At 39.3% G+C, this 15,054-nt stretch overlaps 1 protein-coding gene and 1 pseudogene across 1 annotated transcript; both read right to left on the bottom strand.

Moving 5' to 3' along the window:
• On the bottom strand, window positions 1-6,562 carry LOC105056654 (DNA-directed RNA polymerase I subunit rpa49). The gene is made up of 4 exons (XM_010938934.4): window positions 6,130-6,562; window positions 5,306-5,458; window positions 4,886-5,212; window positions 1-591 (listed from the first exon to the last, which is right to left on the bottom strand). Exons 1-4 carry the CDS (start codon window positions 6,490-6,492, stop codon window positions 157-159), a joined length of 1,278 nt encoding a protein of 425 aa, XP_010937236.1. The 5' UTR covers window positions 6,493-6,562; the 3' UTR covers window positions 1-156.
• A 1,139-nt stretch (window positions 6,563-7,701) lies between these two features.
• The window catches only part of LOC105056754 (triacylglycerol lipase OBL1-like), a 41,849-nt pseudogene continuing 34,496 nt past the window's right edge, over window positions 7,702-15,054 (bottom strand).

Here is a 15,054-nt window from a genome sequence, read left to right as displayed (position 1 = left end):
TGAAACAAAATTAAAGCATCCCATTCTCCTCAAATGCAGTAGTTTTAAAACAGATAAAAAGGTTTTTCCCTCGAAAAGTGTTCAACGACATGAGAATATGCATGACAACATCTGTTTGCGGTCAAGATGCATTCCCTCATTTGAGGGATGAGATGACTACCGCCTTCGACGATTCCTTCTATGCTCTGGGAATTGAAGAGGAACAGGAAGAGTCATGAAAGATTGTTGAAAAGCACCCTCATGAAAGATCTTACAGCCCAATTGCAGAAAGTATGGTTTTAGAGAGTGGACGGTCATTTTCAAGTCCCTTGCAATATCAGAAGGATCGCTGCGGAACTTGTCCGCAAAAAGTGTGAGTACCAATATGTAACCGATGAGAAGTTCCTTTTTCTCCATTGATACTATATCTGATTCTGGATTTACAAACATCCGCACTACCTTTTGATATATAATGCGTGGGATCTTAGGGGCATCTGCAGTCATGCCAAGAAATTTGGCCTTATGTTTAGAGAATCTTATTCGTTCCCAGAAAGTATGGAGATGAGTTATGTATGACAAGATGCATGCAAGTTTCTCCTTTTCTTTGTCATCCTGCAAAGGAAGTTAAAAGATAAGTCTTTCAAAAGAAGGCAGGTTTTCAGAAATAATACGAAAATGACAACAAAACAGAAAGCAGGGAGAGAGAAGTAAAGGGATCCATCTTCCACAATTCTTGCCCCTTACGACAGCTGAGAAGAATAAGATCACATGCTATTCACGACCTTTCCATAATTTCAAAGGAACATAAAAAGTTTCATAAATGCAACTCCAGAGTTTCATCGATTTTCATCCTCACTCTCAACTGTAGCTTCAATTTGCAGCCACTCAGTAAATCTCCATTGGACACTATGAGTGTTTGAATTTGCTTTATGGAAAAATACAACATTAAAAAGAGGATAACAGATAGACTAATAATAACCAGCTCTTGCAAACTACCAAAAATGGGAAGCTAATTAGATTTCCAACCTAGACTTGCGGGGGCTACACCAAATAATACGATGTCAGGTCTTCAAATCAACTCCTATAAGAAAGAAGCAAGCGAGATTTTTTAATCCCTCCACAAGTCCTTTTCGCACGACAAAAGATATCACTATATCTCTTCTCCCAAATATTTCCCGAGGAAGTTTAACTCTGTCGATGAGCTTAAAAACAACGTGCTCCATACATCACATTCAACTGGGAATCGCCTTTTACGTTTCATAAGCTTTTACTCATTTCGCCAGGATGCATTTCTTTAACCTTCAAGTAAGATGAAGAGGAGCTAGTTGCCTTATCTAGACTACAGAATTTATTTATCAGCAATATTTTGGGCCAATTTGGGAAGAATGGACAAATGTTCTAGGCCTTAACAAGGGTGCTAAACTTGCTTCTAGCAAATTTTGTTCAAGTGACTAATAATTATTTAAATTACATTGACCGAAAAGAACCAGCAATAATTCCATGGTCAAACTTGCAGTGTCATGCTTTCTTGCCATGAGGAAGAAATATGTCCTTTTAATCCATAGATATGAGAAATCAGTCCACTTTAAAAATAAAAGATATTTCTCTAGATTTGACATGGTAATTTTCTTTTTCATGACTAGATGTTAAATCGAGTCACTCCTTCTCAAGAATTAGAAGAACATTGAATTTCCATGTGAATTCATTTTTCTCCCAAAAGATATACCTGATCACTGAGATACGTCCTCCAATATGTCCAGTTCATATGCAGTGGGACCCCACAAGACAAACGCATGAAAACCAACAATCAAGAAGAAAATGAGACACACAAGTGCAACATCCATCAAGCAGTCTCCAATGATATCTTGAATGTGTATTCAGGATGTAGCCAACCGAGGTCCCATGGTGAAGAAAAGTTACCAACATCTATAACGATTGAGTTGAAAATGCACTTAATATTTGTTTTATCCATAATGGAACTTGTATATTATAAACTATGGGTCTGTTTGGCATCATTATTGTTTTTATGTTTTTGTTTCTCTACTAGTTCATTAAATATTGCACGGTAACTAATGTTGGAGATTGCATTTGCCAATAACTTCTGCCATTCCTTGCTTTTATTTTCACTCTTTTTTGAAAGCGATGAACCTTTGCTTCCAAAAACTCCAAAAATTTTACAAACAATTTCGAAAAGCAAAATGGTTTCATTACACATGCTGGGCCAAGTTCTTTTTTCCTCTTAGATTTGTTAAAACAAAAGCAGCAAACAAAAGCAGCAAACCGCCCTAATTGTTCTAGTGGAACTTCCTATGGAAAGCATAATAATTTATACTGAACCATTTTTTGAGTATCATAAATGATAATACAATCACTTAAAACCAGTGTTGCATGGATTTTAATATGAGAATTGGATTCATGCATGTGTCCAAGTGTTTGACTCGGCCAAAGAGAAAAAGGAGATACAAGGATGCACGAAAAACTAATTTTAACTAAACCACATGTTTACCAATTAAATATTATATATATGAAAAATATTGGAAGCTACTTTTGGTTAAGGGCTTTCACATTCTCAATATCTTAAAAAGGGATAGTTTGTTGAATTCATTCATGAAAGAATCAAATTATCCACATATTTGAAAGCAAGAAAGTAAAAAAAATAAGCATCCAAGCATCTGATGAGTATTAGATTTGGATACATATCCAACATGCATCCTTGGAGCCAGACAAGAGTCTCCATATAAAACAACTTAAAAATTGTGTACATCTCAACATTAACCATAATGTCTAGTTCAATTAGGTTCATATCAGGTAGAGAGATTTTTAAATCAATTTTAACGACATGATTTTAAGGGCTTCAATGCCTTAGCACGTGCACACACACAGAGAGAGAAGGAAAGAATCAAAGAAGTAGCATCTAGCCATTTCTTGATGCCACATTGCCGCAACTGCATCATTCTAACAGCTTCAAGTAATGCTCTCTCCATCTGTATATGTGTGTTTATCTACTTCTCAGCAGAAGGCAGTGATTATCTTATTTTGCTACCTCTTTCTCAATTCACTGTTTCCCAATTTTAAGCTGGACCAGAGATGGTAAGTAATGATGGATTATCTAAAGCATAGGAAGCCATTGTACACATCAATAAGGAAGCCCTGCTCCACAGGTAAAGATAAGAAGATCATATTCCAAAGTCATTTGTGAATCACATGTCTACTCTAGGGAAGTCCTTTTCCTTCTGAGGGACAATGTTGTGATTCTACAAGCTTCTCAAGTATTTTTTAAAACCATGAAGAAACATGAGATCAAAAATCTCGCCCAAATCTTAACAGGTGCATGCACAAGCTATTCGATGGGGCAGTGCTCAGCTCTCTTCCCAAACAACAAATCCGCAATTACGAAGATCATTAAACATGGTATAGTTATATCTCAAGTAATGACTCATAGTTTCAGAAATTTCTTATTATACCATATACTTGTTAGATTCAGAAAATTAAATATATAAGAAAACAAATAAAAATAAACCAACATGGTGACATCAAAACAACTACCTATCCTTTGACAACTCCAGCTAGGCTCGAAAAGCTATGGCCGGGCAGACTAGAGGGTCAATCGTGGCTTGAGCGGTTGAAGATGGGGAGGCAACACACAGATTTCTTTTTTGTGGGGCGGGGGGTGGGGGGGGGGCGCGCGGGTTAACGGAGGTGAGAGAAGAGAAAATAGAGAGAACTAGATGATTTAATATTTATGGAGGGCCTGCAGAGAGAAGAGAAAAGAGAGAGAACTAGATGATTTAATATTTATGGAGGGCCTGCAGATAGTCATGAGATATAAGAGGAAGGATGGAAAAGAGATGGAGAGGGCTTTAAGCACTAGCTACTCACCATATAAGCTTGCAGCTACAGGAAATGCCAGAGAATGGTAAAGTAGGGGGGAAGAGGGATAGAATAGGATGAGAGAAGGGTGATGGGAGAAAGATGGACAATGTGGGCCCAGGGTTATGTCACCAATACCCAGTTGCAAGCAGCTACAAGCAACGGCTAACAGGAGGCTGGAGAAGTGTGAGAAGGTAATAGATGGGGTAAAGGGTGGAAGATTGGGGGCCATGAGGGGGCAAAATTCTGAAGGGGACAGGAAAAGTTAGAAATGCTGATGTTGGTCTTCAGCAGTGGTACATTAGGGTCCATGTAGGTGGGGAGGAGGGAAGAATGGGTGAAGGCCATTGCAGAAGGGGAAGAGTGGGGAAGGGAAGACAACTAGATATTTTTTCCCACCTGACCTCTCTTTTTATTATCTTTTCACAGTTAATCTAATTGTGTTGATCTGACAGCAAGAAAGTTGAGCAGTCAAGACTCAATATGGTCAATGCATTCTAGCTTTTCAATGTTATACACAAACACACATACATATGAGTTACACAATTAACTTAGGCTAACCTACTTGGTCAAGTTAGGACCAAAACTAGAAATGGGACAAATAAGGTTGGGCCCCAGTTGGATGTTTCACTGGGTTCAGGTCTAATTTAAGTTCCAAATCAGTTCCTAGACTGCCTTAACTATGCACAAGTCCATGTCAACATCAACTTTGGCCCAACCCAACTGACTGCCATCCCCTGACATTTCTTTGAGGGCACTTATGATTCTAGGAAAGACTATTAAGGTATACTCTCTCTCTCCCCCCTTCTGAGATATTCTTATTAACATGAAAAGTTGCTTTAAATAGTTAATGTCTGATGATTATAAAATAGTGCACTTATTGAAATACTAAGGGATACTAAAGATTAAATTTTAAAATAGCAAAACACCAAGAAAATATTTAATTACCAAGTTAGCTAATAAATAGATTTTAAGAAAGGTCATGATTATAAGAAAAATTATATGAGGTGATAAAAATCAAGTAAATGAAATTTACCTGAATCTCCCTTAGCTTGTGTATGCGATTATAAACAAAAGTTGGATAAGATTTCGATGCAAGATCTTCCCCATATTGCAAATTTTCTAGAATGTCCAAAAGGTAAGGCCGTTCAGCTTTGGGTATAATCTCATCCAATAAATATGCTTTCTCCGACGTATTTGCAGAACGATCATGAGGTGGAATATTAGGAACAGCGGCTTCTTTAACATCCTCATGAGATTCATTATCTATGTCATCATCATCACCACCAGGATTTTCACTTGCCAATTGTTCTCGAGCTGAAGGGTCATTTCTTTGTTGGTTCAATGATCTCCATCTATTATCCTATACAAAGTCAAATATCCACATGTGAATCTCCATCACACATGCAATGCCGAAAGAGGAGGAAGTGGGGGCGGGCGTGGAGCTAGAACTCACCTTGTCCCTATCCTTCTTTGTCCCATAAAGATTGGTAAGATCTGCTATCTTCCGTTCTACTTTTCCTTCAGCAAGACCCTCTTCTGCTAACCCCTCTGAAGGTTCTGTATCAGTGGATAGGTTCTTTGTCAGCCGTGGTTCCAACCTGAAGATCTGCATTGATCTCTTAAATCAGGGCTCAATAGCTACAAAGATAACAAGATATGAAAACTACATAACTCTTTACACAGACTAAGAAGAACATGGAAATTAAAGCAGCACTGTCATGGTTCAGTTTATTTCACATAAAGGAAAAGATATGTTCCCTTTTGAAAGCACTTAAGTTTTGCTCGACTCATTGTTTGATCCTTGATACTTTTAAATACTGCAATGTTAATATATCAATTTTGACCAGTGCAGGAAGTTTGTGCAAACAAACTGGTTATGTGCAAATGACATTGATATCAGGTTATACTGCTATTCCACAAATAACCTTGTGAGAGTGAAAAAGCTCAAAACCCAAGCAAAAACTAGAAAAATGATTACATTTTATCTCAAAGTACAAAAGAACCCAAGCTCATCAACAGAAGCAAACCAAAGAAAATTTTGAATCATACACAAGTTGCCAAAATGCTTATTTTTTAATTTGTTAAAACTGATGAAATTGATTACATTTTATCCATGCATATTATTTCGACAAGTTCACTTAAACATGAGCAGAAAACCCGAACACATCAAATTTCGTTGTTTTAAAAACCACTAAGGCAACAAATCGTTAACATAAACAAAGGAAATCTCAACTTTATATCTCCACTATCTGAGTAAATGATCCAAAAAGACGCAACCTTGTTGGCTGCGATGGGCACGATCTTGAGGGTGTGCGTCTCCTTGTCGAGGACCCCGAGGGTGTACGTGCAGAGCTGGGGTCCCGCTGCCTCGCCAGAGTAGCTGGTCCCGACGAACTCGACGTTGGAGTCCCGGGGGCTCACGACAAGCTCCAGGCGGCTGGAATACATCTGGTTCCGGAACACCCTGACAGAGGGCCCGCCGGCGGCGGCGGAAGCGGCGTTGTGGGGGTCGTAGCCGGAGGGAAAGTAGCCGACAATGGGGGCGATGCGATCGGTGGTCTCGGATAAGACCTCCATCTCCACCTCCACTCTCTTCCTCTTCTTCTTCGACTCCGTCCGCCCTTCGACGGCATCCTCCATTGCCAACTTCTCCCTTTCTTGCTATGCGTTGGTTCTAGGGTTTCAGAGGAAAAAGGGAAATTATGAACGGCAGGTGGAAACGACCCCGCGTTTTAAGCCAGGTGGCGGAAGAGCGAAGCGGACCGGAACGGGCCGACCTTGAGTCAACCAACTTAGACCGGTGCTCCCGTGGGCCGTGCTAACGTTTTGTTTGTTTCATCTATCAGAGTGTTATATATATATATATATATATATATATATATATATATATATATATATATATATATATATATATATATAATTGAACTTACAAAGACATTGCAATTTATCCATATTTAACTTTCTAGTCTTTTTGTTTTTAATTCTCCCTCAAAATTTGGAAGTAGCCATATTTATTCTGCTAGAGGAGTGTTAGTATAATATAGAAATGTCAAAAAAAAAAAAGTTCTTTTTACAGTTCTATCTCTACCTCTCTTGCAGCACAGATTGTTATAGGCAACGAGAAATTGCATGTTAGCCACCAATTTTGTATATATATGATTTTTATATTGTTTACATATTCAAGCATTAGTTTTGAATTTTAGAACATACTAATGTGTTGAATATGGTCATAGTAAACATTATTTGAAGAGATGTATGGAGCTTGATTGGTAGTATATGTTCATTTGTCCTTGTTATATATGATCCGTACCTACATAAATTTTTGATGAAACTATATTTACACATGTAATACATGGATCGGGTTGGGTCAAGCAGTTGGGCTCACATATTGCTGACCATGATTAGACCAACTTCTTATCATGCCATGTTCTTTAATCCCAATCTTCTTACCAATCCATTCAAAATGTGGGCTACCTTCATGCAGCTTAAGGTGGCCTGGCCTTATTCTTTTCTTTCTGATTTTTTTTTTTGGGGTGGGGTGTGGGGTGTGGAATGTTCATACTGATATGGCCCTATAATGGACCAAAAAGAATTTTAATAATTAGTGAATAATAAATAGCTTCTGACTTCAGCAATCAGTCCAAATTAATCCAGAAATGGTAGCTATATATAAACCACATAAATATACAATACCAGCCTGCATAGCAAACATACATTCTAGCCTTGGGTTGAACACCCAAGAGGGCTTTTAGTACAGCTTGCAGTGAAGCTCAAATGAAGGCTTGAGACATGCCTTTGGTTTATCCACTGAAACGACACAAATTAACACTATGCCAAGAAACCAGAAAGAAAGAAAATTAAAGCAGTCGCATGAGTGTTATTCATATATATATTAGTAAGCTTCATCAACTTGTCCATGTCCCTCAAACCATGAGCTTGTTGGAAATCTTTGCCAGCCTTCCAGCATTGACATAGTCCCTTGGACTATGAGAGGCAACTCCAGGAATGACGAGCCCAAAAGCCCTAAAGAGAATGGACACCCAGCCTTCCTTGAAGTCTTTGCCTTCAGTTACCCATATGAAGGGACCCTTGATGAGGTCAACCAACGCATTCCAGGTCATTGATGCTACATACAAAGGATTGAAGTAGTTTGGGTTTGGGACTTCGTCCACGACCTGTTGTTGAAAACATGCCATCAAATTAATTTCATGCCATGCATACGTGATGAAAAGGTGCCTACGTCAGACTGTTAGCATTGGATTTCCAGAAATGATGGCGGTCATGACTCAGAGATCCCTCAAAAAATAAAACTCCTTATGAGATGAAGCAGTAGTTTCCCCATAAGTCCTACATAGGTGAGTGATTCTTGAGTGAAAGCTAGCTCTGAGCAATTACTTCATTTTGAGATCTGTGCTAGTGGATTTACGATGGAGTTTAGAGTGCTTTGAGATCTGTGGATTGGATGATCTTATGGTGGATTTGCGTAAAGGAAGGTTTGGACATGCATAATATACATACAGAAATGTATTTATTACAGGATGCATACCTCTCCCTTATACCAGCCATTATAGTATATGCAAGTCCCAAAGTGGTCGAACGGGAAGATGATTAACACGTGCGGAGGGACACGAGGGACCATGTCGTACAGCGCCGGCCCTGGGGCGGGTCAAATTGGGCGACCGTCCCAGGTCTCAATTTTTTTTTTTTTTTGGGTAAACGAAACGCTATTCTTCCTTTTTCGAGTCTTGACTCCCAACGGCTCCAAGCTCCAGCAAGAGCTTTTTAGCTCTCCTCATCTCGATTTCTCCCGTAATTTCTCATCACCTCGCAATGCCTTTCTCCCTGTTCTTTTTTTGGGTAAACCAAACGTCATTCTTCCTCTCCGGAGTCCCGACTCCCCAAACAAAACGCCATTTTTCCTCTCCCGAATCCCGACTCCCAAGGGCTCCCAAGCCCCAGCAAGAGCTTTTTAGCTCTCGTCATCTCGATTTCTCCCGTAATTTCTCATCACCTCACAACGCCTTTCTTCCTGTTCTTTTTTTGGGTAAACCAAACGTCATTCTTCCTCTCCGGAGTCCCGACTCTCCAACGGCTCCTAGCAAGAGCTTTTTAGCTCTCGTCATCTCGATTTCTCTCGTAATTTCTCAATTCTCATCCCCTCTCATCGCCTCGCAACACCTCCCTTGATCCTATATTTCGTATAAAATATCAAGTAAAAAGAAAAAATAATTTGATGAAAATGTTAATGTGGATATTGAACAATCACCAGAAAAATTATTTAGAGTTAATTATTTTTTATATTTAGTAGATCAAGCTATCTTTTCATTGAAACATAGATTTGAACAATTTCAATTATATGAAAATAATTTTGAATTTTTGTTTGATTTCAAAACATTAATTTCATTGGATGAAGAAAGTTTGAAAAAAGTTTATCTTAATCTTCAAAGTATTTTAACAAATGATAATCATTATGATCTTGATGGGATTGATTTATTTTCAGAATTAAAAGTTCTAAAAGCAATTATGTCAAAAGAAAAAAATATTGCTATGAATATATTTAATTATATTAATGAAATGAATTGTTATCCAAATGTATCAATTGCATATAAAATATTATTGATCATATCTGTCACCATTGCCTCTACTGAAAGAAGTTTCTCAAAATTAAAATTATTAAAATCATATTTACGATCAACGATATTACAAGAAAGATTAAATGATTTAGCTATACTATCTATTGAAGAAAAATTATTGTCAAATATTGATTACAAAGAAATTATAAGAAATTTTGCATTACAAAATGCACGTAGATTAATTTTTTAATGATAATTAATATTTAAAATATATTAATTTTTAATAGAGAAGTTTCATTTTTTTATTTGACCCCAAGCCTAAAGAATGTCAGGACCGGCCCGGCAATGATTGACCGATAATTGTACGCATCGGGGTTTGGGATCACCAAAGAGCCTACACAAAAGAAAATCATGTGAACTTGACCGTAGAGCTGTGTTCATTTGATGCATTTTATGAAGACTAGCTGATCCTAGTGCATGATATAAATAATGGTCATGCATTATATATCTTAACTCTTTTTGATGAAAGTAGCTAGCTAGGAGACTAGTGGCATGAAACCATTAGTCACCCGATTTATTTCAATAAAAAAGACTGTACAGCATAAGAATTAATTTACAAGATAAGGAGGGGGGGAGGGAAGAGTGAGAAGAAAACAAGTTTAGAAAGAGAACAAGTAACAAGAACCAAAAGGTTCCTCAAAACAGTAGGCTAGAAGATGGTGCATGGGAAGACTCAGGGGAAGAGAAGAAAAGTGCTCATCAGCAGCAAGAAAGATCCCATGAGTGCTCACTAAGCTGCCAAGAACTCCGTCATGGTCAGCATTATCTCAACTCAACATGCATGCAACATTTTGAGAAAGAGAGGGAGAGAAGTTGGTGGAGGGGGTTATTTTGAGATATAAATAGCTGCTTATAATTATGAGAGGACCTACACGTGATGATACGTCGGATTATGCCGAATAAGCCCCCATTAAGGGAGAGGAAGTTTAGAGTCCACTCAACAATGAGCCCAATTGTCTTGAGGAGTGTCTTAATATCAATCAGGAGCTTTTGAATAAGCAAAGATACGGCAATATTCCAAGTTGCAGTGGCATTTCCGAGCTCGAGGGCAGTGGCGCTGCTCGTCTCCACGAACTTATAGCTGGTGAGCCGTCTTCTTAAAATGAAGAGACTAAGTATATCAAGTATACTTATTTTCTCAGGACGAACGATAATGTAGTTGTCATCATAATGCCTTGAAGCCATTGGAGAGAGAGGGTTATGTTGGAAAAGTGATGAGGGAGAGAGGAAGAGGTGCAGGATTAACCCTAAAAGAAGAGCTCCCTTTATATTGCGGGGGGGGGCATCAAATGCTGCCAAATATAGCTTTGAAGCATGTGCTTCATCTATCCAAAAGACAAACCCAACTGGTTAGGATAAATTATTGGTAGCCACAAATATTGGTCAATGGTTGACATGGTAAAACCAATAATTTTTCGCTGGGTAGCTGCTTCATTATGTAACATGACTAGTTTTCTCCGCATCCGGTCTGGCAGTACTGGAAGTCTTCTGAAGTCTAGGATGTCAGCCTTAATTTCTTCTCGTCTCTTTTGCCCATTTGAGATTTGAGAAGCATAATTTTTCACGTCGGCAATTATTCACAGACAGATAGTACCCTTAATTTATTGCTCTTTAATTGCCCATTTAAGAATCCGTTTGTATTTTGCTAGGTCCTGAAAATAATTGAAAAATGGCGTGAGCCAAACCCCCATTACGTATAATGGACTTTTGTTACACATGACTGTGGCCTACCTCTCCGCCTGAGTTACATTCTTTGAAAACCTGCATTGCATTAATTATCTAGATCATAAAACTAGGCCTAATCTATTTGGGATTGGTAGAGTGTCACAGTGTAAAGATAACGCACAACGTGGCATATTCAAGATTTCTGATAGATCTGCCTAATATCCACTGAAATAATAATAATAATTCTACTACAAAGGTATTGATTGTTTTCTTGATTTAGTGTTTGACGTGCAGTCTTCATGTTATTTTTATATTTAATGTTCCACTTCACAAATTCAATGTTAGAACTTGAGAAAATCAGTTTGTCAAGGTACATACACGCTTCTTAATTAACAACGAGGAATACTTGTTTTCCTTTTCTTTTGTTGAGAAATGGTGGCCGTCCACCTCACTTTTTATTGAGAAAATGAAAGGACAGATATCTTAACAAGAAGGAATCCTCAAAAGATGGACAATCGCATTTTTGTAGTCCTAATTCAGAAATTCTGCTAGATTTCATTTATCGCAATTCAACTAATTTAACTATAGAAATGAAAGGCTAAGAATAAGTTATATTTTTTTTTTTTCCATTTTAAATAACTACGGATCATTAAACGAGAAATCATGCAACAATCTTTCCGAACACTTGCATGTAGAAACCTTTTCTCTTTTTTTTGAAGGTGAAAGGAGATGCGAACACCACCTCGTTCTTATTAAATGGATCAAAGAATTACAGAGAAAATATCAGAGTGGCCGCCTAGGAGGTTTAGGCACACCCTTGTGGAATAGCAGGTTCACTAACAATAGGTGACTAAACAAAAGATTTGAAGCATAATAGATGAGCACATCAAAATGAGGAACGTCGACTGAGGAGCTCGTAGGATGAAAGCTTCAACACCCGCAACATGAAGAGTTTGCAACCATGAAAAGTAGAAGTTAAGCAAATAGCCGTTGGTCCATTTGAAGGGCTCTGAAACCTCTTGAAGATGGGATTTAAAACTGAAGAACTTTCTCAGCTGATTCTCTATAAATCCACTGAAGCAGCATTCGCAGAAAAGGTTTAGAGACATGATGCAAGTAGAAAATTTTTGAGGAAGCTTGTATGCAGAAACTTTAGTATATGATCTATTTTAATCTAGAAAAATATTGTAGAAGACTTCTGATTTTTAATTACTACCACCCCATGGCAACCGTTCATCCTAAAACAGACGCATGAAAGATCTACTATGCTCTTATAGAAAGCAGTCTACATCGAAAGACTTCATATCTGAGAAACAAAAACCATTTTCTTGCCAAGATCAGTTTCAAAGGGCCTATATAACTGAACTCTTTATCAGGATGGCTGAAGAGTAGGAGCTTACTAAATTCAAACAAATCTGTTTCAGAAAATAACAATAGGAGAGTCTCACTGAATTCAGCTAGAGAATTGTGGAGGACTATGAAGCATCAGTATTCCTATTTCAAACATGTATCAGTACTAGATATATTTTTGATGCGGGTACATTTCTGGTGCGGCATCGGTATTTCTATCTCTACATTCTTGAGATTGCAAATTTGTTCCTTGATGAACTAGATGTGGAGAAGAAGCTTTTTGTTGATGATACAGAGAATGAAACAGCTGAAACTATTATCACTTGATTATCAAAACTTACTATTTTGATTTTTTCTACTTATTTAGAATGTTAGTTTTTTTTTTGTTAATTATAAATATTTGTTTATTTTTTATGATGATACTTATAAATTTAGTTGAGATCTGAGAACTTAATTTTATTAATATTCGAATATTATATATATGATTCAATTATTTCACATATTTTTATTAATATTAAAATATTATATATATTCAAATATTAATAAAAATATAAAATATCTAGCCGTATCCGTATCGTATTTTTTTTTTTAATTTTTATCCTATCAGTATATCCGTACCGTGTACCGGTATCTATGCTTCCTAGGTGGAGGAGATTTGGGAGACACTAGACGATAGCGAATTTTTTTCTTGTCTTTTAACAACAACTAAACTACCGGTTGAGTAGAGTTGTTTGAAGTTATCGAAAGATATCGGCTACCTCTAAAATTTTCAGAATAGTTTGATCGAGTTCTCATGTTACCATCCTCAATTATAATTGCAATACATGCCAAGCAAGTTGGGGATCAAGAATATTTCAGATCTTAGTCTCTATTTACTAGCAAAGTGGGTACAGAAGCTAATCAAGGGACCAGAGGCACCTTGGAGCTGGCAAATCATAAATGCTTACTCTAGCAGAAGAAAGCTCAAGATTTCAGCCTAAGGATATATATATATATATATATATATATATATATATATATATATATATATATATATATATATATATATATATATATATATATATATGTCAGTAGAGACTTGAAGGCATTTTGGAATTACACTTCATTCAAGTTGGGGAATGGAGATAACATAAGATTTTGGGAGGACTCATGACTAGGCCCTACCCCTCTTGCCTCTTGTTTGGTGAGTTATGTTAGGATTTGACGCCTCGAGATTCAGCCCACATTGAGCCCACAGCGAGGTTCGCGGCGAAAAATGGAGTCCAACGAGACCAAGATCACCTGAATCGGAGCTCGGATGGAGAAGATACGAGCTTTCGAAGATGGCACGAAAATCGAGGCGGCGGAGGACCGCCGGCGACCGGCGGCGGACGGCAGCAGCGCGGCCGCAAGCGGCGGCGCGCGGGACGCGCGTCCCAGGCCCGCGTGGGACGCGGGACCCAGGCCCGCGCGGGACGCGCGACCCAGGCCTGCGCGGGACGCGCGTCCCAGGCCCAGGCCCGCGCGGGACGCGCGACCCAGGCCCAGGCCCGCGCGGGACGCGCGACCCAGGCCCAGGCCCGCGCGGGACGCGCGACCCAGCGGCCTGCTGGCCCATCCCCGGTCCACCGTGGACCGGGTGGTCCACGGAGCGGTCTGTGGACCGCGTGGGCGTTTCCCACGCGTTTCTCATGGTCCACGGCCCTATTTCGTGGACCGGAGCGCGATCTAAGGGTCGAGGACGCTCCCGGTCTTGATCCAACGGTCCGGAGGGGTTTTTGGCTTTGTTTAGGATTCCTAATCCTTCTCTAATCAAGATTTAAAGCCTGTTTAAACCTATAAAGGCTGTGAGGTAACAGAGAGGTGTGGTTTTTCGGTTTCTCGCCGCCGTACGAACCGAGAGGAGAGAGAGAGGCGTGAGGCGCTGTGAGAGAAGGAGCAGGAAGCTCCTGGACAGCGGTCGTCAGGCTCTTCAGGGGTTCAGGGGGGTCTCCAAGAGAGAGAGAGCTTTTGTGAGGGGAACTTCATGTGAGAGAGAATTGGGTGTACAAGGGTTGAGGGTAAGGTCTCCTCTTGTAAAATTTTCTTTTCATAGTGAAGTTTGCATGCCCCGTGGAGGCGAGCCCTTTTGTGGCTGATCCACGTATTTTGATTGTTTTTCCTTTTCTTTTATTTCTTCTTTCTTCCTGCTGCATCGCGTGGTACTGAAAGGATCTTGGGAGGTGGTGTCCTGGCCAGACATCCACCCAACAAGTGGTATCAGAGCAAGGCGGTACAAGGAAGCAGATTGCAGTGGTGGTGAGCAAGACTGAAGATGGAGAAAACAGGAACAATCAAGATGGAGATCAACCAGTTCGATGGTAAGAGCAATTTCTCCTTGTGGCAGGCAAGGGTGAAAGACGTGCTCATCCAACAGGGGTTGATCGATGCTCTCTTGTGCGATGAGAAACCGACCACCATGGAGGTGCGGGATTGGAAACGGCTACAGATGCAGGCGGTGAGTACCATCTGCATGTACCTGGCGGATGAGGTGGTGATCCATGTGCTGAGCGAGACTTCCCCGACGGTGCTGTGG

The sequence above is a fragment of the Elaeis guineensis genome, chromosome 13 (assembly GCF_000442705.2).
Source record: "Elaeis guineensis isolate ETL-2024a chromosome 13, EG11, whole genome shotgun sequence".
In the NCBI taxonomy this organism is placed as follows: domain Eukaryota; kingdom Viridiplantae; phylum Streptophyta; class Magnoliopsida; order Arecales; family Arecaceae; genus Elaeis; species Elaeis guineensis.
Note: the sequence above shows the minus strand (reverse complement) of the source record. Positions and strands in the feature narration are given on the sequence as shown.

What these genes read in the sequence shown, in the direction of transcription:
- LOC105056654 (XM_010938934.4), bottom strand. Translation starts at nt 6,492, where the DNA reads ATGGAGGATGCCGTCGAAGGGCGGACGGAGTCGAAGAAGAAGAGGAAG. An exon ending in TGCCCATCGCAGCCAACAAG is followed by an intron (nt 5,459 to 6,129) that starts GTTGCGTCTTTT and finishes AGATCAATGCAG; the next exon opens with ATCTTCAGGTTGGAACCACG. An exon ending in CAAAGAAGGATAGGGACAAG is followed by an intron (nt 5,213 to 5,305) that starts GTGAGTTCTAGC and finishes GACTTTGTATAG; the next exon opens with GATAATAGATGGAGATCATT.